The sequence below is a fragment of the Falco punctatus genome (genome assembly GCF_963210335.1).
Source record: "Falco punctatus genome assembly, chromosome: 6".
Taxonomy (NCBI): domain Eukaryota; kingdom Metazoa; phylum Chordata; class Aves; order Falconiformes; family Falconidae; genus Falco; species Falco punctatus.
The window spans coordinates 45,876,385-45,901,744 of NC_137585.1; the positions used below are offsets into that span (position 1 = coordinate 45,876,385).

The 25,360-nt window shown below is 40.3% G+C and overlaps 1 protein-coding gene across 1 annotated transcript in view; it reads left to right on the forward strand.

The window, feature by feature from the left end:
* The window catches only part of CFAP54 (cilia and flagella associated protein 54), a 147,876-nt gene that overhangs the window by 5,201 nt on the left and 117,315 nt on the right, over positions 1–25,360 (forward strand). Inside the window, exons 2-4 of the mRNA XM_080392625.1 lie at positions 10,113–10,188; positions 11,249–11,397; positions 17,240–20,032. Coding sequence (XP_080248751.1) covers positions 19,836–20,032 — 197 coding nt within the window. The 5' untranslated portion in view covers positions 10,113–10,188; positions 11,249–11,397; positions 17,240–19,835. The remainder of the gene's footprint in view (positions 1–10,112; positions 10,189–11,248; positions 11,398–17,239; positions 20,033–25,360) is intronic.

Consider the following 25,360-nt stretch of genomic DNA (forward strand, 5'->3'; position numbering starts at 1 on the left):
TTACATATTCTAGAGATCCCTGTGCATGCTCACGTCAACTACATTTTCGAGTTTTTTGTGCACTGGCAGCTGGCTGTCAGGACTGCTTTCAAATGTATAATGGTAGCTTTTGAGATGTCAGTGGGAGATAGCCTTATGCAAAACAAGAACTAAGGTAGAAGGGGGACAGGAGGAGAGCTGGAATGGATGAAAGAGCATGCAAGAGAGAAGATATGGGAAAAGAATGCAGGAAATTAGGAGGTAAGTAGATGTAGGGGTTTACCTAGTCTAGGCCAAAGGCTTTTACTGTCTCATAATCTTATTAACACTAACTATGCAGGGTAGATAGGTAGAATTAAGACATTACTTTTTAATGCATTACTGCCCCAGCTAGTTGCCCTACCCTTCTGCTGAAAGTTGTTACACCCTGAGGGAGAGAAGACAGGAACCATACCTGTTTCCCTGTGTAGTGTGGCAATTAGCTTTAACCACCAGTGAGGACACAGAGGCAGGTGAGTCAGATCCCCATAGTTTCTTCTGCCACACCTCCTACAAGGTTGGTACCTGCTGGCACATGGGAGGGACAAAGCTATGTGATCTGTAATTTTTTTTAAAATCAGCTCAGCCAGATCAGTCAGGCTTCTCTTTAATTTCTGCTGTCCTAGGAATTCTCCTGCTTTAGGCAGCCGTGTGTATGTTAATATGTTGGTGCTAGATTTGGAAGATGGCAACCAAGTGAGAGAGAAAAAAATGTGGCATAAAACTAGAAGAGTGTAGATGGTGGCTTCTATCTGCTTATGGAAAGAAAAGCTTCTTTTTGGGTACCAGTGAGAAACTACATTTCTGCACATGGATTTAAGGTTGAATTTTGATCCTGGGCTGGCTTTCTTATGAAGAACAACAACAACAAAAAAAAGATAACCAATTAAACTAATATGTAACATATGGAATACTTCTGACACTGAAAATATCAAAATGCATCTTCAGATGAGATTAATAATTCCTACAGATGTAAAGATAAAAAAAAGAAGAGGTCACTCATAAATTCCAGTTGGTTTAATTGTGGAATTCCTCACTGTTTTCTTTTTGTGTAGCTTCTTGTTAGTTACTTTGCCAAATCATTGATTGATCAACTAAACTGTTCTCTTAAGTAACCCAAGCACGACATTTTTTAAGGTCTGTTTTCAGAACAGTATAAAATAATTAAAGCTATAAACAAAAAAGAAGCAGGAATGCCACAAACCCCCACATATCTATTACTTGTCATCTGTAGAGTCTAGCTGTTACCACAGAAGCATGTTAAAATTAAATGCTGAGCTTTATTTAACATACTTAGATGTCCTCTCTTTCTTTGCCTTTACTGTTCTTATTTCAGAGCTCTTTTGTTCACTTCACAATGTGGCATATTCGTGTTCACGTAGATACTTACAATTCACATATATTACTGTACAATTCTACTTAGCTTTTCAAAACAAATATTCAATTGGAGATTTTGTAGCCACTACATAGGTGGCAGTTACAGTTAGTTAAGTATTTTGCAGGACAGATATTAATTTATATCTACTAGAAATTAAAAAGAAAAATAATAAAAAAGAGGAAGGAACTATGTACTTGAAATTCTATATTGGCGTGATTTCACACCGTTAGCATTCTCATGCAATACTTTGTTTTAAAAATTAATTTACCTTTTTTTAATTTCATCAAAACAGTTTATTTTGCCCACCAATAAGCTCTCCATAGAAACAGTCGTATCTTGGTAACATACCAAGAATAAAGTTTGGGGAATACACGTCTCTGTATATACTGCCCTTAAAGAGACATTTGTGGTTGTTAAAGGGAATATGAGAGTTGCCTTTCTGCAATTGCAGCAGGCACAGCATTGCAATACAACCTGCCTTGATGCTTCCTAGATTGACCTCCTTACACGTGAGATACAGGTCACTTCTACCTGCATTATTCCATGGCCTTCATAGGAGCATATGAGCAAAGATGTCAGACTGTTGCCCATTACAGCTGGGGTTTTATTTTTGGTTTTGTTTTAATAGGATGCTAGCCAATGAACGACAAACACATTTTGCTTTTGGCCATTGTCAGCTGAATTCAAAACTGTTTTGGCTACTGCCCCTGATTTTTGCCCTCAGTGTTTCTACACAGAAAAATCTTGAAAAATCTTATTGCTGGTGTCACCTCATGCAGACCTGTACTTGCTCTGTTGGGTGCTACTTTTCCACCATATCAGAGTTTATCTGGATGACTCCAGCTGACCCTAGCTTTACCAGCTCTCTTACTGTTTTGCCTCCCTCCTTTTTGCTCCCCTGTGGTTGCTGTAGGGCACCTGTTTGTCCTCTGGCACCTGATGTTGCCCTCTGTTCCTCACCATGCTGAAGTGATCCAAGGGAACGACTGCGATGATGTTTGAGCTTCTCTGCAGCACCATGTCAATATTTACACTGTGCTGGTTATTAGCAAGTTAAGCATATGACTACACTGTAAAATTTCCCCAGTTTAATCCATGCTTCAGGGGAAAAGAAGCAGGAAGTAGAGTGGTGCAGGGGCTATGTGTACCTTATGTGTTTGGCCTAGGCCTCAGATTGGGTACAGGAGGGCCATGCCATTATTTTCTCCAGTTAGAAAGGGACGAAGCATGCTTTTCAGCTGATTTTTACACTGCTTTTAAGTTGTTAATTGCCACATCCCAGCTGAGAGTGATGTCTGCCTCGGCTGGTATTCTTCTCCAATTCAAAATAACTCAGGTGATTTAGCGCTACTGTAGAGTAGAGGGTGTCCTGACCCCAGCCCTCCGCAGAGGCTTTTTAAGGTGTCAAGCAACAGAACATCCTATCCTGGGTTTTGATTAAGGGAAAGAGCGGTTATCAGCTTTGGTTTCAGGCCCAAACTAACTGAGGGAATGGAGACAGAGTCAAGATATCTCTTGTCTCAGCATGTGGTTATTAAAAGAACATGTCTGGCGGCAAAAGGAGGCCTAGGAACCAGGAGAAACTAGGCAGATAAGCAGAAACTCTCTTTCCCTCTGTGTGAGGAGAATGAGGTGGAGAAAAAGCATCTGCTGAAACATGGTTTTAAAAATTCTGTATTTGTGTACTTAATCAAAATTTGCAGCACTAGTGGATGAGCAAATATTATTCAGAATAAGAAATGGGGACACTGGGAGGGGTCTTCGTTTGTTTGAGGGGTACTATGAACTGCCAGTGGTATTTTAGGAGGCTGAGTGAGGATGACCGAGGCAGCGACCAAGGTGTAAAAAAACACAGCAGAGCTTTAGAAGCCGTGGGGTCTTTTACACCCCTCTCTCACAACCTGTGTACGCCCACCCCACCTTAGAGACACTCTTCCCTCAGTTCTCTTTGGCTGTGGCATCTCCATGCTCAGGTCTCATGCAGTTGTCAGTCCTTGCTCAACAGCCTGCATCATCTTTCAGCAGCCATAGTTTGCTTTCTTTACATTTGACGCAGATGGTAATGGGGCAGGCCAGGGACCTTTTCCGGGAGGTTAAAATAGATGTGGGAAAAGGAAGAAGACAGAGCACTGACAGGAGAGCTGGAAAGTCTGCAGTGATATTGAAAGGTGGTCTGCACAGAGGGAAGAGATTCAGCCTAAAGCAGCTGATCTCTCCTAGGCCTTAGCAGAATGGGTAGATGGCTGCCCTCAGTAACTGTCAAAGGCTGTGTCTACATTAGCAATTTGTTTCAAAGCAATAGTGCAATTTGGAGGAAAATCCTGTCATTGTCTCCATTTACCATGTGGTGTTTCAGTTCTCAGAGTGGTTTTAGCATACAAACTAAATTCCTGAAGGAGGAAATGAAAACAGAAGCTCTGTTGCAAATCTGCTCCACATGCACCCTAATGCTAATGGGGACAGTAGGTTCCAAAATAGTGTGTGAGCTGCATCGCCACAAGGTCCTCTAGCACATACCTAACACTCCTTTTCCTCAGAAAGCTTTGAAACAAATGTGTAGCGGAGGTGTAGCTCCAGGGACCAAGCTAAATATAATCTAGAATAAACCTCCAAAACACATATTACGGAAAAATGAGGTGCCCTGGTATTAACTGTTTTGTTCTACTCCTAATGTGCTGAATTACTTTCTCACGACAATACTGCCTACTTTGCCTGTACCTTGAGCTGGCTTTGGGATATGGCAAATCTAACATAAACATGTACCTAGAATGTTTCTTGTATCTGATAGGTGGGATATGCACCATGTTTTTTATATATGTTAGCTTTTAAGACAGCTCTTTAATCACTATTAACGTTGCTCATCTTAACTTGAATGGAAGAGATATAGCAAAATCTGCCAGCAATCACAGTAGTAGACATGCTCGTACTGTAGCTGAGGATATAGAGAGAGCGGTGGAATTGTACCCCAGAATGGGTAAAGGCACATGGCCCGAAAACTGCACTCGGTAAGATGCCTACCCACCAAGAAAAAAAACAAAACCAAACCCAGACATAGCAGGATGAATAACTGTGACAATATCATTCTCTCCTAAACGGAAGTTACTGCATGCCTGCTATAAGGGTAGAAGAAACCAAACAATGTTTAAGCCAGAATGATGATTAGATGTAACAGTCAATACTTACCAATATAATTACAAAAGTATATAGATTCTTAACTGTTGTATTGTCTTTTTTTTTTTCACTTTTCCTACGATTTCCATTTATTTATGAGTTTATTTGCATAGCTTACTGACAGCACTGATGTAAGCTTCTAAGCAAGTACTCTGTGCTCTGTGCTGCTATTGTCACTTACAGTTAAGATTTAGTTATAGCTGTTCGCCAGAGCCATAATGTGCCCCCATCCCTCACATATCCTACTGTGAATTGAAAATAATGTTCTAACAAAATGTTATGAAAGGGCCTGCAGGATTACAAGGACTTTTTTTGTATAGAAAATTCTCATGTTCTTTAGGAAGCTGTAATTTGTACAATTTAATCTTTTTTTTTGTACCATGTCAGATAAACCTAGACATTCTGCTCTCAGATGATAGCACATTTGGAGATCTGAGAGAAACAAGGAGCTGCAGGAACATATTGCAGAAGCCTAAAGCACTTAGCAACAGAGAGAGTGTGGGATGCAGCGACAGAAGCCGGAATGTGGAAACAAGTGACATCAAGGCGGCTGTTTGGGAATGAAGAGCTTTAACTTTGTTTATAATTTCAGTAATTCTAAAGAACTTTGTTGTGTGGGAGGTCACTGCAGTCTATGACTCTGCATATATTCTTCTCTGTGTGACTGTTCTTCAAACTCCTATAATAATTATTACCCAAGAGTGCTGGATGTATTAATTCCCTTTTGTATTTCCTATTTCCCTCAAAACCCAGAGAAGTAAAATTAAGATACTTGCTTTGCTTCAATTTATCCTGTTAAAATAATACCCATGTGACATGTGCTTTGAAGAGATGGGTATCAGGAAGTAGCTTGATTGCAGAGCTTGATTCTCCTCATACTAATATAACTCTCTTTCACATACAGTGAAGCAGCATTCTTATTTTCTAACAGGTCCAGTCTTTAAAATCATGTCTTCTGGAGTGATACAAGCATTCACCATGATGATTTTTAGTGCTTTGCATTAGAACATCCTGATAGTGTGCACTAATGATGGATGTCAAGTAACTACTAAGAGAAGATGGCTGAGGTGCTGACCAGGATAAATAGAGTTGAGATAAAGAAAAAATGTCTCCAACATCAGAGGGAGTTTTAGGAGGGGATTCAGCAATCGGTGTGTTTCTAAGCTCTGCAGGTCCCACTGAGGTAGAAATGATCTGAAGAACTTGAATTTTACTCACCAATTGCTGGAAACTATTTTACTGAATGCATATGCATCTGCAAATGCAAAAATCTCCTTTCCTCTGAACAGTTACTGTGCGCTTTAAATGGAGGGGCTGCACAGCTCTAGGGTTGAAACAAAGGCCGTAGGCTATGTAGGATGCTTAAGGAATTTGGAAACCTTGTCATAAATGTTACATTTTGTATTTAATGAGGGTTGAACTAGCTATTAGCTTGTATTTTCTTTTTTCTCTCTGTAAATCTCTCTTGTGGTTTGCATTATTCAGTAATCAAATTGTGTCCACTCTTCAGGTATTCTCTATTGAAAGTAATAGTCAAAGGAAATGATAGAAACGTACTAAATTAGGTAATAATAGAGGTGCAACAGAAATGCATAGAACAGGAAAAAAAGATGAATACTTTAATATATAATAATGATGCCCAAGCAACTATTAGTATTGAAATCTAACAAATTTATCTGCTTACTAGTACAGTGTAGAATAGCTTCAGGCTACTGTTGCTAATTCTTTAACTTCACATGTGACCTGTCATTGGGTAAGTGCCCAATTTTAAAGGAATTGGATTCAGCCTAACTAGTGATCAACTGTTTACTTTCAAAATGCTGCAGTAATTTATTATTAAAATGCAGTAATCACACTAAATGGCAAAATTAAAAAGAAAAAATGAAGTAAAATAAAATCAAATTAAATAAAGGAAGGGCACAAAATTAAGTCACCAGACCGAAGCTGGGTAACAAACATACTACTAACAAAATTAATAAAGTACAAAGACATCCCTAGACTGTAAGAGAAGTGTAGTGTAGACAAGGCGTTATCAAATCATTCAGGCTACAACAGGGTGAACCTGAAAAGTCATCACATGACACTTAGAAACAGCAATTTCTTCAAGCCTTCCAAAACACACTGGGACCTCTTACAGCTCACTAATGAAGAGAAGATTATCTTGGCCTGAACCTCCCTAGCTCCCTTTGCTTAGGAATAACCCTGAAGAAATGCTCCACCACTTGTACCCTCAGGGCAAAACACTTTTTCTTGAGGAAGTTTCCCACAGGTTCCTGTCTGCAAACTTCTCAGAGACTAAGTGCCAGACTGTCTCTCTACATTTTAATGTGCCTCTTCCATATTAATAGCTACAGAGCCCCAGAGAGGAAGTATCACCTGTTGAAGAGGTTTAAAGACCTGAAATTCCAGCACCATTGCTAAAATATATGCCTTGACCTACTCCCACTTCGTGTTTTTCCTTTCTTCTTACTTTCTCCTCTTGCTCTCAGCTACTGCCTTTCTCTTCTGGTAAGGAAGACCATTATCTCATTATCACAGATCTCTGCTGTACCCAGCATACATAATTGCCACCATCAACCCTGAATTCTCTGACTCAGAAAATCTAAGTCAGAGGCTTCAGGCAGTTCCACCTGCTCTGTGGAGATCTGCCCGACCCTCTCACCTTCCCATTCAGCACTCCCACTCTCTGCCTTGTACTCCAGCTGCTTCTCTGAAAAACATCTTAGACAATAGAAATCGTAGGAACAGTAACATTAACCCCCACCTTTGCCTCCACTAAAAATCTTCATTTTTTTTTTTAAATGGTACAAAAGCTTTTCCAAAGACAATAAAAGAAACACTTCAGGGTGCTACTGACACCATATTCTTTGTGATAACAAATTAAGGCCCTTTTCCCTAGGAAATGAGCCTGTAACCCAGCTTTTAATGTGTGAAGGAAGCCAGCGTCACTATCACGCAGGGAGCTGGAGCAAGATACTAGTCAGTGTTGCTGTTATCAAAGGGAAATTTGCCCGATTTTAGATCTGAGAAACTGAGGCCTAGGGTCTGCCACAGCTAATGTAATCTTGTTTCTTGCCTAAAAACTCAAACCACAACAAACATATCTATGAAAATTAAAGTATCTCTTTCAGGAAGAATTCTGAAGAAGGTATTATTTTTTCTTTTTCATGTATTTCCCTCTTCTGTCCAGACTGTCTCTCACTGTTCTCCTGAGCAGCCTCTGGGGCTATCCTTGAGAGACCGACTTCCATCAGTGTTCAAGGCATGATTTCTTTTCTCTTATGGGAAGTCTCTCTTCCTGAGACCCTACTCTTAAACATCATAGGCATTTAGGGTGCTGCAGCCCATTTTCCTTTCCTTTTCTCTGCTATTCCCTGTGACTTCTCTCATCACTTTGTTCTGTCTTTGCCTCCTTGCCGAGTACTTTTCTGTGGATTCCTATATTCTTTCTGGGCTTTCTCCTCTTCTCCCCCCAGAAGAAAATCCTACTCATATGCTCTTTTCCATCCTGTACAGCTACGACAGAAGTTGTACTATCATCTACTACACTTCCCTCTCCCTGTATGCCAGATGCCACATGTTACAGCCCTTGAGCTTTCCAAGGCAAATTGCAGTCTCTTACTGCATCCCACTAGCACCAGTCTCTCCCATCTTGTCATCTCCATATTTTTATGTTCCCAGATCGTTCACTTTGTGCACTTGTGGTGCTATGAATACTGGCCATTAAATGCATACCCACACTATGCAAAGTAACACCCTACCAGAAATAGACAACATGATCCCAGATACACTAACTTCAGAGACAGACTGTTCTGGTACGTCCTTCTGCTGTAATTACATTGTTTTGGTATTTCCACACAGCACAGCACTATGCCAAGTGGCTAAGCCTGTTTCACATTGGCTCAGATGCTGCATCTAATGTCACATAAGACTGGCAACAGTCATCTGACCTCTCACTGAAATTGCGATTTGGAATTTTGGCCCTGGTCAACTCATTTCTTTTTCTTCACAGTTCCCTGAAAACACAGCAGTTTTCACTGTCCCTGAAGTATCAGGGTCTTGTGAACTTGTGAAGATCATACAGGTGCTGAAAAGTCACAGAGGAGAAGCACATTCTTTGGAGTGCGCATGTGGCTGAGTGAGGGCTAGGTAGGTATTGCTGGGCTAGCTGAAAGAACAGGAGCAGTATTACAGTAGGATAGCCGTTATTCCCAAACATGCTTCTCAGTATGTGTTTTGAGGAAGTTATTATGGGTTCTCTGGAGGAACCATGTACATCTGCAGCACAGATAAGGGCAGGCTCTCCATTCTATCAGGCCTTGCAAATGATTGTAGCAAAACAGTGTGAATAGCCATCACACTGAATCTTCTGGTCTGTAACTGATCTGCTGCCTACTAACTGAGCTTAACAGACAAGTGGTCTCTGGGTTAGGGAAGTATTTACATGCAGATGGCCTATGAAGAGTAGCATGGAAAAAATGGAGGCTCCTAGGAAAGTACATGATGCATTGAGTTTGCTATTTTAAGGAAATAAACCAAAGAGCTAAAGAAAAGGATGTTATAATTCCAGAGCTGGAGGACACTTTTTGTAGCAGACCTTAGTATGTGGTTCTTTTTTCTTAACTAAATCATGAAACAAACTACAAACCAGAGGCATAGACCCTATTTGTAACAGATGTGATACCATGTGCAATGCCCTGGCATGTTTTTTTTGGTATTTATAATCACTGCAGTTTTGTCTTCTATGTTAGCTTGTTAGCTGGCACAGAGTAGACACTGCAAATCTTCTCCTTAGCTTTTTAAGACAGAAGATACAGTTCTGTGACAAGTAAGACTTGTTTGACTTGTGGCATAACATTTGTAAGCAATTTCTCTCTCCTCTCTGCAAAGAAAAGTAGAGGTAGCAGTGGTGTCTTGGAAGGCTTTCTGTTCAAGTACAAATATTTTTAAAAGCAACTCTCCAGAAATGGCATAATTGACTTTCATATTGCTTCAAAAATATTTGTTTCCTAATTAGCAAAGCAGGCTCTAGCTATATTCACAAGGGAAGCAGTGCAATTGGAGCAGATCTGTGCATAATACACATTTGGGGTTTTTACTTTGAACTTGTTCTAGTCTGCTCCTAGAGACTGCATTTCCAGGACCAGTTAGAGAATTTCAGGTGCGCTCATGGAGTGCATGTTTCAGCGTAGTTCCAATTCAGAGAGAGTTCAACCCATGCACTCAAGGTCACTCCGTAACATGAAACAAGTGCAGGAGGTGGGGCCGCTTCAAAGATGCACTCTTGATCACAACCAAATTTTTAAAGTAGATGAACCATAATCTCAGATCTACCAATTAACTTGGGGTTTTTTTTATTCATGTTTGATACATAGTGATTATGTTTCTGATGACTAAATTATATTTAAGTTACCTTTTTGCTAATTCAGACGGATGTATAATGCTTTATTTCAGTGAAGCTCTGTCTGCCTTCTCTAAGGAATCATTCTGTCAGTCTTATAATGGAATTATACAGGTACAACATAACAAAATTTTTTCCTTTCAGGATAATTTATTAAGCATCTCTATTGCTAACAATACAGAAGAAGGAGTAACATCTGTCTTACTTTGATTCTACAAAGGTAAATACCATGCTTTTGTCTTTAAACGTAATAGATATGCCAGAGTATACAAAGTAGGTCCACTGAGTAAAAAAATCGACATTTTAATATAGCCATACCTAATACATGAAGAGCCATGTTTCCACTTGAATGCATTTTAGCAAAATTTTCAAAACTTGCTACCAAAGTTTCATCTATGTTTGAGTGGCCAAGATCTACATACTTTTTATTATTGCATCAGTTAAACAAGGTAAAGTGCTGATAACAATTTCTATTTTTCCTGTAGTGCCATCACATAGAGAAAAGGCAATAGTTTGATCTTTCTAATTTGAAATTCTGAGGGAAAAAAGAGTAAAGATTACAATTCTATTTAGAGTATTTCTTGAATTAAAAGAAAAAATGTAAAGAGCAGGCTGATAGTATGTTGACCAGAAATACATGAATACATGTAGTTGTGTGTGTGTGTATATATATATATATATATGGTATATAATTGTCTTTTATATTCTATAAAATGGCAATACAAATTGCTATGCTAAGGGAATGGATGATACTGTTGATATATTTGTAAGGGGCTAATTGCATGGCTTCAGAGTAATCTTTGGAAAATGAGAAGTAAAAGTCTCTTGTTCATTAGAAAATGGATACTGTAAGAGTTGTCAGTCTGGCGGTTTAAGACTTCAACAGAATGATAAAACGACAAGAATTAAGACCTATTGCCTTTCTTCTCTAAAAACCTATAATAGGGATATTAAAAACAGACCTGGAAAATGGCATGTATAAGATCTCAAATTATAAGATGATTGAAGGATTCTCCACTCACATAACTTTCCAAAAATCATGTTACTGTTTCTTAAATGGAGATTCCCAACAGACTATATACTAGAGATTATTTGCCAGTTATTTTTTTTTTTTATTATTTTGTTACACTTTGATGCTAGATGAAAGTGTATGTTAAGGCACACAAGCTAAACTTTATTGTATTGCAAATCACCAAGGCCTTTATTCCAAAAACAATAGTTTTTGTATTTTTTATAGGTTTGTGTCTTTTACTGCTTCTTTTTCTCTGCATTCCTTTTAGTTCATCTCAAAAGAGAGAGCTCTCAGCCTGAAGTTTCATAATGAATCCAGCTCAGTCCTGGAATACTATACCATCGGAGTTCTCTCTGCATTATAGAGAAGTTCAACTGTACAGCTAATAAACTTCACTTAGTCTGCCTATTAAGAGAGGTATGTTCACAATTTTGTGGAGGGTCTTTCAGTCTGAGCAATAAGGATTAAATTGTCTCATTCTGATTGATAAAACAGTGTTTCCAAGTTACTCTATAGACATTTAATATCATTTTATTATAACATTCTAAAGTATTTTAAAAATAGAATAAATGCTGTTAAATATAAGCCCTAGCCAAAATTTTAGCAAAAAGACAATCTGAATAAAATCAAACCAGAAAAAAATCCTAGGCATTAATAATAAGAATACATAGCAAACAAGGGTGGCTCAGAAAAGGAAGAAAGAGATATGAAACTATCAGCTATTTCAAACCTACTGCAGTCAAAACTAGAAATCACTTGCCACGCTGATTATGAGATGCAGGACCAAACACCAGGAAGAGAAATTTTTTTTAATTTAATAAAGGCACTCCACTCCCATTAAGTATTTGCATACTACTATTCCTTTTGAAACTAATATTGAATATAATGGTCTGCCCCTTAAAATTTTAAGGGGAAAAAGGCTATAGGAAGGCTTACTTCAACTATATTACCTGTAACAGTCTACTTCTGCTCTCCAGCTTAATTTCTGTAGGTTTACGTATCAGTGGCAATCAGTGGTTTACCACCAAAAGATGTTAGAATTGCTGCAGAGAACACCTGCACTTCTACTCATTCTTGTTCGCAGCTGGTTGCAACTCTGGGATTTTAATCTTCCTTCTAGCAACTATTTTCTTTAGTGTCATTATACTTTTTGATATTGTAGCTTTTCCTACAGCCCTACTAGGGATTTCATGATCCAGTATCTGCATATCTATAGATGTACTGATAAACATATAATCCTGTTTCTGGACAGTTTTTATTTCATAAAATACAATCAGGCAACAGCATCAATTGCTCTAAAAAGAAATTATTATAATTTTTACTTAAACTGTAATAAAGCCAGCATGGCCATGTTGCACTATTTTAGAAACCAGATGAGTAACCTTCCCACATATATGTAGAATGCAAAACAATTACTTGTTCTTAAACATTAATTTTCTAAAATTCTGAAGTACTGAGATAAAAGCTCACAATGACATATTTACATATATCATTACTAGAAATAATATATACCAAAAGCTCAGAATGGTATACATTATTAGAAAGAATAATCTAGAAAATGTAGTTACATAAAATAATAAAAAGGTATTGTGAAAGATATGAAATATCCAAATAATTTTGTGAAGACAAAGATATTTTTTCTATTTCCTTGAATAAGCAAGGCTTAATAGCCAGCAAATAACTACTTCCACATTGCATAATTTTCTACTGCTGACTTCCAAGCTGCTAAATCTCCCAGTCCAAGGTCAGGCTATTGCTCAAAACAATTTCTGTCAGCTGCTTGAACAAAACTCAATCAGCAGATATTTTGACCTTGGAGTGAAATATTCTTACAAGAGTGAGAAGCTAAGAATGGAAAATGGAAGTAATGATGCCAAGAAGTTTCAAAATTCATACTGTAATGCAATAAGAAATGGCCTGAACAGAAATGCATTGATCTAAAAATATTGGAGGTCATCACCAGGTTATTTTAGGTCTCTCTTTGTTTGCTCCCAATGATTAATTCCTAGAAGTCTATTTTGATCCTGTGAGTGCTCCCAGACCAAATGCACAACAGAGAAAGTGTTACGATAAGGATGCATTTAGCTATTTTGGAGTTATACATACAAACAATAGTGTTATTTCCCCAAGATGATTTCTATCTACAGCATTTGTAGGAGCTCAGAATTATAACAGCAAATGTGCATCAGGAGAATATGAATAAAAATGCACTGTCATATTTGGCTTCAAGAGAGATTTGGGAAGGTTTTCAGAACTAATTTCTTTCTTGGAATAGGCTATACTTCCTCTCATTTAAGGTTTGTCTTGAGAATCTTTATTAAATGAAGAAAATGCATGATGGTTTTAAACAAAACATGTCACTACTTTTTTTCCAAAATAAAATCTTAACTACTAGATGCCTAGCAATCAGCTTAAGCTGAATGCAGCTAAAATAGAATTAATTTCTGTGTTCCATCTCTGCTTCTTTTCTCACATTCTGTAGAAAATATAACCATCTTGCCAGTCTCTCTGCTCAATAAATTGGATGTTGTCTTTAGCTCAGGCCTCTCTCTAGGTTTTTACACATACAGCTAAATGTTCTGCGTTCTTAGTGTGTTTCTAAGCTGCAGCTTTCACGCACATCACCAAAAATCTTGTTCAGACTTTAACCTTCTCACGTTTGGAAGAGATGTACAGGGCTTTGGGCTTTTGCACAAGACTTCTTTGCTAGTACTCTAGCATACTAGGCATAGCTTCTTCATTAGAAGAACGCCTACAGCTTCTTGAGATTTAAGACAAGATCTTTGACTGAGACAAGAAGTTTACCTCCATGATCAGTCTAGTGAACCAAAATTAGTACTTCCTTAGAAGAAATATATGCAAGTCCTTGGAAGTCTTTCCAAAATAAGCTGTATCAATTGTTGTCTGCTCCAGTAGAATGTACTTGTAAATTGGAATAAACCATGTCTTAATCAAAGAAAGAAAATAACAGGAATTTTAGGCAAACTATCTCATTGAAGCAATAGTTCCATCTTTTGAAAAGTCACAAATGGACTTTGATGTGACCAACTGCTACCTCAAGTCCATAAAGCAGATCTCAGAATCTGTTGTGTTTCAACTTAAACCTCTTACAAACTCATATAATGCAGCTATATAAAAAACCTGCTGCATCTCCCTCCCCAAAGACTGGTTAACCCACTCAAGGTAGAACAATACAGCCTGAGTGGGTGAGTCAAATCTTCGAGATTGTTCACAAAAATATTGCACATTGCTATGCTTTCTTGGAGGGGCAGGTGCTGGGGTGTGTGGGTGTGGGTGTGTGTGGGTGTTTGCATGCGTTGTGTGTGCATTAACTGAACAAGATCACTTCTCCCATATAACACATTTTCTGCAGATCAACTGGAATTCATCTATATGCCAAAGAATATTTCCCTAATGAAAAAAAACCAAAAAACTAAGAACTTTTTGTGAGCATTCCCACTCACATGAAAAAAAAATATTACTTCTATATTTTAACCTTCAAAAGTTACACTTCATCTTTAGAATTTGGCACTGAAACTTTTCATATGATACAACCAAAACACAGTGACAACTGTCACCCCAAACTCAAACGCGGCTCTGTAAGAACCTGGCAGTTTCACAGTTCTCAGTCACTGCAGTTCTTTCTTGTGTTGATCACTTTTTCCCTTCCTCTTACTACACTGACACACTAGATCAGAAAGGAAGCCAAGAACTGTTTTCAAGTAAAAACTTGGTATTTTCCTTCTCTTAGCATTCATTTACATTAAAACTGTCCCAGACACGCTGTCGATATATCTTAAAAGACCATCAATTGCTTGTCAAAAGATTCACAAGCTTCAGCTACTTTGTTAATGTATGTTCCAGAGTTCAGAGACCATTCCATGTTTGACAATTTTTGTATACTGCCCAGTGACCGGAACAGTGCTGGAATACTTTACAAATATGTGTCACCATCTCAGTAAAGGATTCAATATGCTGCTCTGTTTGAAAATCTATCTGTATTGTGTCCTAAATAAGTAATTTCCACCATCTTTTCACATTTCCCTACCCCTGCAGTCAGGTATGTACCTTCCTAATTCAGGACATGTTTCTTCATGGTACAGCAAAAACTACAAACGATATCAAAATGTGACAGTGTAACCCTCATCTCCTTACTAACTTTTCCATGGAAGGGCTGCAGGTAGCCCTTAGATAAGGTTAGGAATCCACAAATTCTGTTCGAATGTTAAAGGTAGGTGTAAGTAAGGCATCTGAGCCTAAAGATGCTATCAATAAGCCACAAGCAGCTCTAACAAACAGCCCTAAACCACAAAGGACAGAAGGATGGGAAGGAACAGTATAATCCCTCACAACTAACCATAAAAGCCCTGTACTCCCATATCTGTCTCATCAGCTGTAGGGATAGACAGCTGCCACAGATTGTGATAGCAACAAACTTGCACGTCTGCTGCACCTCTCCGCTTCCTGTACAGTTAGTTATTTGAAAGGTATGTTGATTCCAGCAAGCGGTTGGCCTCTTGTAAACTTAGTAAAAGTTCTTCCTTTTTCTCCTCCCATTGGACAAATTGGTCACACAAAGTATACTCCTGACATTCAGTAACTTGGTTCACCTCTTCCAGCTCTCTCAAAGAATGGCTTTTTAAGGACCTTTATCAGGCAACTTAGAGCTATTCTTCTGTATCATATCTGATTCCCCCATGTGAATAGCAAACGGTGAAGACATTTTGTTTCCTTGACCTTGTTTTCCTTGCCTAACCCACAAACTTCATTTCTTCATAAGAATAAGCATATACCTGCCAGCACTTCTTTCTCTGGATTTACTTCTATTTCTTAAATCCAGCAATGCACTCCCACTCAAAGGGAGAGAACTGTGAATTCTTAAAGGCACTTAAAACCAGGCAGGCATACCACAAGTAGAGTAAACGTAGATCCCAGTTTTGAATATGGTAGTCCATAAATATGTTAAACATTATTTTAAAGTCCCATGTCTTCATTAGCCTATCAGCCTGAAGACTACCTGATGGCCCAGAATCACAACTCAGACTTTTTTTCCTAAAAGTGTCAAAGAAGACATGACATAAATTTAGCTCTTTCATCCCTGTGGACAGTCAAGTTACCCTGCAGAAGTCTGGTAATACAGCATCCATGACTGCCTCTTGTCTCTGAATATCAAACAGCAAAATCTACAGGCACCATAATTCAGGTGTACATTTGCTACAAATATCCTGGGAAGGGATCTGAACATGCATCTCAGAATTACTCATAGGAAACAAACTTTGACTGATGTACTAAATAGGGCTCGGCAGATGTTACCTCAGCCCCTGTACGCAACACCACTGGACACTCTTCCTGCCCAACACTGCTGTGATTATACAGTGTTTCCACCCTTTGTTTGGTCTTAGTAACCACTGCTGCTCACACAAGTGGAACTGACACACAAGAAGTAAGCAGGCAGCTTGATGAGTTAGCAGCAAAGTTTTTCCCCTTTCTGACTCAAGCATACTTTTGGCCCAATAGCCATGAAAGCAGATACTTCCTATATGGATTTTTACTACATTGACTCTTTACGAGTCTTCTATTTCTGAGGCAGCTTCCTCCTATCTGACCTGGTGATATTAAACCACAGGTTATTATGACCTCTTTGCTTGGGTCAATGGATTTACCTAAATTGCATTTCTTGAGATCCTGTCTGTGCCAGCTCTCCGTAATCTCACCTACTTTCTCCCTAATTTTATTGTACTTCACATTACAATCCGTCCTGGTTTCAGCTGGGATAGAGTTAATTTTCTTCTTAGCAGCTGTGACATGTTAACAGTGCTGTGCTTTTGATTTAGTATGGGAATAATGTTGATAACACTGATGTTTTAGCTGTTGCTAAGTAGCGCTTACTCCAAATGAAGGATCTTTTAGTTTTCCATGCTCTGCCAGTGAGCAGGTGCACAAGAAGCCAGGGGGGAGCATAGCCAGGACAGCTGACCTGATCTAGCCAAAGGGATATTCCATACCATAGAACACCATGCTCAGTATACAAACTGGGGGGAGTTGCCTGGGAGCTGCTGATCGCTGCTCAGGGATTGGCCGGGCATCAGTCAGCAGGTGGTGAGCAGCTCTATTGTGCATCACTTGGGGTTTTTCCCTTGGGTTTTATTCCACTCTCCCTCTCCTCTTCATTACAATTATTAGTGTTATTGTTATTGTTGTTGTTGTTATTATTATTACTTTATTTCAATTATTAAACTGTTCTTATCTCAATCCACAGGTTTTACCTTTTTTTAATTCTCCTCTCCATCCCACTGCAGGGGGAAGGAGGAGGAGTGAGCGAGCAGCTGCGTGGTACTTAGTTGCTGGCTGGGATTGAACCATAACACTATCTAAATGTTGACCTACCAACAATGAATAAATCACTAGCCTTCCAATCAACAAATCACTTTTTTTTTAGGGTGTAGGAACATATGTATTTGAAAGAATTACTATAAACTTTCCAAGTCACACAGGTACTGACAGGTAAACTCCCATTTTTTTATGAAATTCTCCTATCGTAGTTGCAACTTCAATAGCTGTCACTTTCTTGCTGTTTTGTATACACCAAGCTTTTCTCTGTAAATGTTAGATTATGCTCACTGATACCTTTCTGAAGTTAAAAAGTTCTGTTCTTTTAACTATAAGCCTTTTTGCCTTTTGGACCCATTACGTATTAGATGGAGACTGTCTGGAGTGTAAATTTGAGTCTTCTCCAGAACAATAAAGTAGAAATCAATATTTTAAGCATCCAAAATTGACATCACACACACAACATAATGCTTGCTGCAGTGTAGTTCCTTGCTGTTCTCCATGGCTTTCTACCCTGTGTGCCGAGAGGGTCAGAACTGCCCTCCTTACACTAAACCTCCACCTAGCAGGGAGTGCATACTTGGACCCTGTTGAGCTCTGACCCAGGAATTTTAGACTGAACAGTTTTCACGACCTGACTGATCAGCTACACCCTGGTTAACAGTGGCTAAAGCTTTATCTTTGCTGTCATAGTTTTGTAACCCTCCCCTTTGGGAAATGGCAATACACCCTTCCTCTTACTGTTTTCTTTGACTGTTTCTATGGCTGAAACACTAATTCAAACTGCAAACGTTACATTCAGTCCACCATCTGCTAGCCAAATATTAGAGATATACAAAGTTTTACTCAGCAGTCTCGTTTCCAGTCCCTCAAGTTCCCCTTGAAGCTTCTAAGCACATCTCCGCCTCCCGGGAATGTGAAGACCAGCCCTTTGGGATGCAGCACCATCTAGTGAGGCAAACTAGCTCAGATCTTCACGGGGCCTTTGAAAGGATGCCACCACCGGTAGTCACAGTGGTACGAGCTGCTTTTCACAAGAGACCAGTGTTTATTAGTCATCTGGAATCTATCACGGAGAGCAATTACTGCTACATTTAAATATTTTGCTGTGCTTTGTCACACTAGCCAAAGAGCTTCCCGTGATAGATTCCAGACAGATTCTTGTATTTCAGTTGTCTTGTAAAATTCGTCCCTATACCCAGTTTCTAAATCCCAGCACCAGCACCTTTGTGCCATGTCTCTTCATTGCAGCCTTCGTTTTCTCCTGCCTCCAAACAGACATCTGAGGAACCCACTCCCTCTTGTGTTAAGCCATTTGCTGCCACCTAAATGCCTAGCCATTATCCCTGGAATTAACTCCGTGCATATGAATCGCCTGATTCCTGCTAATGCCTTCCCATACATAGTACCTGTTGGGCGATGGATGCACACAACTCCCAGCAGGTAACAATATAAAATCAGTGTGTAAAATGAGTCAGACAGGTTAGTCATAAATTAATTAAAATTTTTGCATGTTCCTCATAGTGTCTAAACGATTCCCACATCATCTCTCTGGCCTGGCTAATGCAGTACTTTCTGATTCCCACCATTCAGCACACTGATGCTGCAGGTCTAGTCTTTCAAAGGACAGTTCCTTTACTATCATCTGTGAATTACTTGGATGCACTTTTTCAGGTATTCAGTGTCAAGAAATTGCCCCCAACTGGCCTGGGCTGCCAGAATTCATTGCTCACTCACTACATTTCTAAGCTTTCACTGTCATGTTTCAGTTAAGCTGTCCTTTATACTCATCATGATGATGAACATGGTAACACAGCCGGTTTTCCTCACATCCCTCCTAAACCCCTTTACCACAATGCTCATGAAGAACTCGAAAACACACAGGTTGCAATGGTTGCCTCCTATAACATTGATAAATACGGCCCGGTTGTTTCCTAGTTTGCCACTTTTTTTTAATAGGCAGCTGTAGCCCTTTAGAAGGTTATCACGCGTTCTTTTTCCCTGCAGTCGTGCACTAGGCAGGCTCAGGGATGCAATCAGTAAGTTCAAAACGACATTCATGGTGAAATACGTTGTTGAAAACCCACCCCATAAGGTACCCCCTGGCCTTGTCCAACCTTCCTCCGGCATCTTTCGCACAGCAAACCACCTCGATACTGCAGCGCCCTTTGCGCAGGGTGCCCGTGAGGCATCGCCGCCCCCGCCGGCAGCGCGCGGCAGCCTCGGGCGGCAGAAGGGCGCTCGCCCGCTCGTGCGGGGGCTCGCGGCTCGTACCCTCCGGCTGTGCCAGCCCCCTCGCTCGCCCCCCGAGGGCTACAGCCCGACCCCCGAGGCGAAGACCCCTTCCCCTGGGCACGCAGGCAGATTTCAGCCCCTCGCCGCCCCTCCGGGAGCGGGGAGTTCGGCGGGCAGTGACGCAGCCGGGCCCGCGCCGCCTCCACCGCCCCCGCGCGCCCGGCGGGGCCGTTTGCCCGAGGTCGTTGCCTGGCGACGCCGACGCGTTACCGCCGCGGCCTGAGCGGAGCATGGCGGAGGCCGCCGGGCCGCCGCTTCCCGCCTCGGTCCCGCAGCCCCTGCCGGCCGCTTTCTTCGGGGCCGTGGCGCCAGGCAACCCGGTGGTGGACAGCTTCGAAGCCGAGCTGCGGGACGTCCTGGGCTTCCTGCGGCGGCTGGGAGGCGCGGGGGAGGCCAAGCCGCAGCGCCACGACATGCACCGCCGCGGGTAGGGGCTGCGCTGCCGCCCTCCTGTCGTCCCCGCGTCGCCACCCGCTCCGGGAGCCACTTGCCGTTCCCGCCTGCCCCTTGCCTCACCCCCCACCCCTCCCTCGACCGCTCCCCGCACTCTTTGCTCGCCTCCTCCTGCCCCTTCCCCGCGGCGCCTCACCCCGGCGCCCGGCCCGGCCTGCCCGGCCCGGCCCCCGGGCACCGCCGCCCCCCTCTCCTCACCCCTTCGTTCCTTCCGGGCTCACTCCTCACCCCACAGGCCGGGGAGCCCCTTCCCTCCCGCAGCCCCGACCTGGGAGCTAGCCAGGAGCTTGTTCACCTGGGTCAGCATTTCCAGCAGTGTGCCAGAACACTGGAAAACTGCTCGCATTATTATTTTTTTTTTAATCGAAAACCCTCAAAAATCTGAACACCTCCTTTTTCAGCACTTCCTAGAAGTTAATGCTCTAGGGGGAAAGCACAAGGTGGCGTGGAAGTTGGCAGCACCACTGCTGACTGTATCAAACCTGCCTGAGCTTTCTGGTAGGAAAATCCCTTCACAGTGCTGGAGCAACTAGGCAGCCTGCCAGTCGTGTGAGGGTGAATACTTGTGGGCACTCACACGCCTTCAAAAGATGCGTTCGCAGTGGGGCCACATGAGGATAACGCGACACAGCTCTTTTTGTGCATATGTCTGTGTCTACATTGGTATATTTTTATACACACAGATGCGGGCAGAGCATATGGCAAGTGTAATGGTGCATATTTGTTTGCTCGCTTACATGCATATCTGTGGGTATGCATAAATCTATATTTTGTAATGCAGTTAAGATAGAGCAACTGGAGTCAGTGTATGATTCATAGTGCATGCACATGTCTTTTATAGACTGTGCATTTCTCATGTAGTTCTTCCTGCTGCATTTAGGTACATTATGAGATAAAAGTTCAACTGCTTCTTTTAGGGTAAAAGGTTGATTTTATATAGTTGTTATCTGAGCAGAGTTCTATTCTAAATATACAATTCTAACAGAAAAATTGAAAGTTTCCCAGGTAATCAAAAGTTCATTCAAAAAACAGCACAGGAGTTAGATTATAGAGTGGTTAGCTTATCACTTAGGTGCAGCTTCTACCCTTAAGTATTTCACTTGGTACTTTAGTCCACAAACAACTCTCCTCTAAAGGAGCTGTATATGTTTTCAGGATGTTCTCAGATTCTGCAGCCTGGCACTTGTCTGCACTGGAGATCTTTCCTTTTCTAAGCTATCTAGATTTCCAGTTTGTTTATGTTGCATGTTCATCATCAGGTCTAGGCCTAGATCTATCATGCAGATATCAGTCTCCAGACTTTTGCCTCTAGTGTTTTGAATCTCAGTGTATTGGCTTTTTATATTGCTTCAGCAGCTGATTTCAGTGCTTTGCTGTTTTTAAGACTTTCTGTAGCATCAGACCTTTTTTTTTTTTGTTGTTGTTGTTTTAGCTGATCTGTATTCTTATTTTGAAAGTTATTCCCTCTAGGCCCCGTAGAAGAAGGAACACCACTCAGCTGCTTCCGACACCACCAAAACGCCTGATAATGAACACATTCATTGTATCTTCTGGTTGCAAGTTGGGCATGCTGAATCTGATCTGATTGCAATGTCATGCCAAGCTATCAGTTTTTGTGAAGTGTCTCCAAGTCTTTCTTTACTTTACCTTCTGGAATTTTTTGACCTGAGTAGTCTCTGTCTTATTCAAACTGGTGTTTTGTAGATGTGACCTATGTCCACACATAACTCAGTTGGCATAAGAGTATTTTCTCATCCAAAGAATTCTGCAGCGTTCATCATGGAAATGAGAACTAATGCTATCTGAGTTTTGATCCCAGAAGTTACTGGTAGTGATGATATGTACAGAAATTCCAGGGCATTGAGTATGTTGAGTAACATGAAGCTCCCAGTAGCTCTGCATCTTCTGGCATTATTCATTTGTATAGGGGCAGTACAGAGATGGAAGACTGGAATTCTGATTCTTAGTATATATTCAGGCAGCTAGCAAAGTTATGAGTATTTATTTATGATTGTGAAATTTCAGAGCTGTTTCTTTTCTCTCTTGGCTCTCATTGATAACTCAAAATTGGAGCATGTGCTATTTGCAGAACCAGCCTTAGTCTAGTTGTGCCTAAGAATTTCTGAAGGTAATGGTTATTACAGATGCTTTCCTAAATGCTCTAAAGACTTGTTGCTGTGCCATTTATCAAACTACTTTTCCTGACATGGGTTGAGATTAAAGTGTTCTTGCTATTCAACAAGCAAGAAGCCCAGCTTCCACATGGCAAGTATGTTCAGTTTAGAAAAGTAAAATTGTCAGATTAATTTCTCCAATGCTGCCAGCCCTTGGTGTTGATAAGTCAACAGTAAGGCTGTGATTTAGGCACTTAGAACACACCTAGAACACTAGAAATTAGAAACAAAAATTACTGAGGACTTGCCCTGTACTGGAATCATGAATCTTTTCAATCAAAAGAAGTAGCAATCAAAACCATTTTTTTCCTCACCTAAATGAGAATTTGTTTTACCCATTTCTCTTGGCAGTGGGGCTATCCAAGGATTATCTTGAACTATTGATTTTATCTTGTGTTATGTGGTGTAGCCACCCTTATTTAACAAGGCATCTTTTCATCAGTGTGAGAGAATCCTTTACTACCTGTAGTAAAGACTTTTGGCCCAGAAGTGTAGTCATGTGGGCCTTACCCTGTGCACACTATTATGGGGTTAACCTTAGGGAATTTTTTTTTTTAATTCATAGAATGATTGGAAATAAAGAAACTTAATCTCTGAGCTTCAACGGCCCAGTATTTTTCAAAGAAACCACTTGCTTAACTTGTTATTCAGGTGTCCTATAGCCTGTTTAAAGCAAAGGCTGATGAGCTGTTTGGAAAGTGCCTCACTCTCCTGCTTTGTCTGTATCAAAGAAACATTCCTGTGTCATGAATTCATTAGTAGTTAGTCAGGGCATTGTAGCAGGTACGATTTACCTTGATCTTCCCATTGAAGCTGAAAGTCTAGTCAGATTTGTCACTATGTTACTAAACTAGTTTATTACAGACTTGTTACTTGTTTAGTATATCAAAGAAGCTCATGTGTTAATATGAGCATTCAAAACAAAAGGTGAAGATGACCTTCACTAGGGACTTTTCAGTTGATCCATCTTAAAGAAGTTTATTAGTCTCACCTTCCAGAGCTTTATTCACAGTCATTCTTACTATCAGTTACTTTACAGCCTTACAACCTGATTAATGACCTCCTTCTTCTTCTTTCTATTCTTCTTCTTCTTCTAATTCTTCTTCTTCTTCCTATTCTTCTTCTTTGTCTTTCTTCCTTTTCTTTCTCTCTCCCCTCCCAGTAGTATCCATCAAAACTATTTGACTCTGGAAGTCTCATCCTAAGTTTCTTCCTTTGATAGGCCAGGGGAACTCTGCTCATATACCTGACAGATTCCTTCACTTTGGAGCCTCTTAGCAGATTTATCCCTACTAACTGTAGAGGGATACTTCTCTCTGTGTAAGAAGTCAGTAGCCACGCAGGCTGTTAATTGTTTACGTATTATGGACCATTCTTATACTTATGCAGGAACTCATTCCCCGTTTGGAAGGTGCTCTTCATTAGGTGGGGCTATAGTTTCCTTTAAAAAACCCATGCCTTAGAACGTTTACTCAGATTGCTGCTTTTTGTAAGCTAGTTTGTGCTGTTGGTACATTTTTCCTTTGGGATATGCCTCTAGAATGTCCTCCTTATTTCTTTGCTGCTTACTTTCAAAAACAGAATTGTGCTGAGATGATACTTTCAGAAAGAAAAGGATTATTTGTTGTAATTCTGTGGTATAAAGGTCATTTTGACAGGTTTCTCATAAGCCATCTGTTTCACCTTGAAATGTGAAGGTGTCTTGCAGCTTTCTGTGTGGAAAAAATGGTGTTACTTACTGTGATTTTTTTATTTGGAGTCTTCTTATAAGCTGAAATGAAGAGCTGTCTGGGAGACCATGGGAATGGATTCCAAGTTCCTGAATGTCAGAAAACAGTTTAAGAAAGTGTCTTGCATTCTAGTCTACCATCACTGTCTTAAATGACAGTGTTCCAGCTACCTCATACCAGTAAGCATCAGGTTTACATGTGAGAATTCAGCCAGAAGGTTATTTTCAAACATTATTTCCATTCTCTTCCTTGTAAATTGCTGCCTATGAATAATTAAGCTGTGGTGGTTTCACAAGGCACTCTTTGCTGAGGTTTCTGTACAAGTGATTTGTTAAGAGATACCTGGCACTGTGAACACAATCAATACTCTTAATAGTTTGGTAACAGGTTTCTTTTCTGAAAAATCCCTGTGATTATAAGTCTGTCTGTCTGATCAATTGTTGTTTTCTAGTTTGAACATAGCTTTCTTAAGGAAGTCTAGGGTGGGAAGGTTGTACACATGAAGGCACTAGCCCATCAAACAGCAGTCAGTAGGGACTATAAACCTGGCATGATGTAGTCAGTTCTGCTGTAGAGGAAGCAAACTGCTTAGAGCCAGTTACTGTTTATGGGAGGCTTGCTGGTTCAGCCAAATAAGTAATTTGTTACTCAAAATCATCCTTGATGACAACTGTGGCTAAAATAACAGGCAGATGCAAGAGAAGAGCATTGCAATGATTGCCAGAAAACCATTTTAATAAATGTGTCATCTGCTTCTCTCTGAATCCTACCCTTTATGATCTAAAATGTCTGAACATTTCATACTAAATGCAGTTTATGCTAGAGGTTTTCTAATGACTTTCTTCTTTTGTGATTCATGGTATAGCTCTACATACCATGAGCTCTATAGCTCCATATACCATAACTCTGTGGTTTATTCCATGGCTACTAGTTCCCAAGTTTGCTGCTACCTGACATGCAATGTTATTTTGGGATCTTTTTTTCCTGCTCTTAGCATCTGTAGTTTCCAGCCCAATAATTGCTGTGAGCTGTAATTCACTGAGTTTCTTTAAATTATCAAATTGTTTCTTCAAACAGAACCTCTCAAATACTAGCTGAAAGGTGGGACAGATTTTCTACCTGTGACCATGTTTGAACAATGCAAGGGGATTAATATGAAGACATCTTAGTAAGAATTTACACAAGAGAAAATTAATTCCATTTTAAATGTGTGATAAAAACTGGTGACAGAAATGAAACCCAGAAATGTCCTTGGCTGCTTGTTAAAACTAGTTTTAATGATCACTTGTTTTGAAATACGTAGAGGTTCAAATAGATTTGGAAGAAAGGAGTTTTCACAATTAGAAGTTTTTTTATTTGTTTACTTGTCATGACAGGTCTACTGCCAGTTTAATCTGA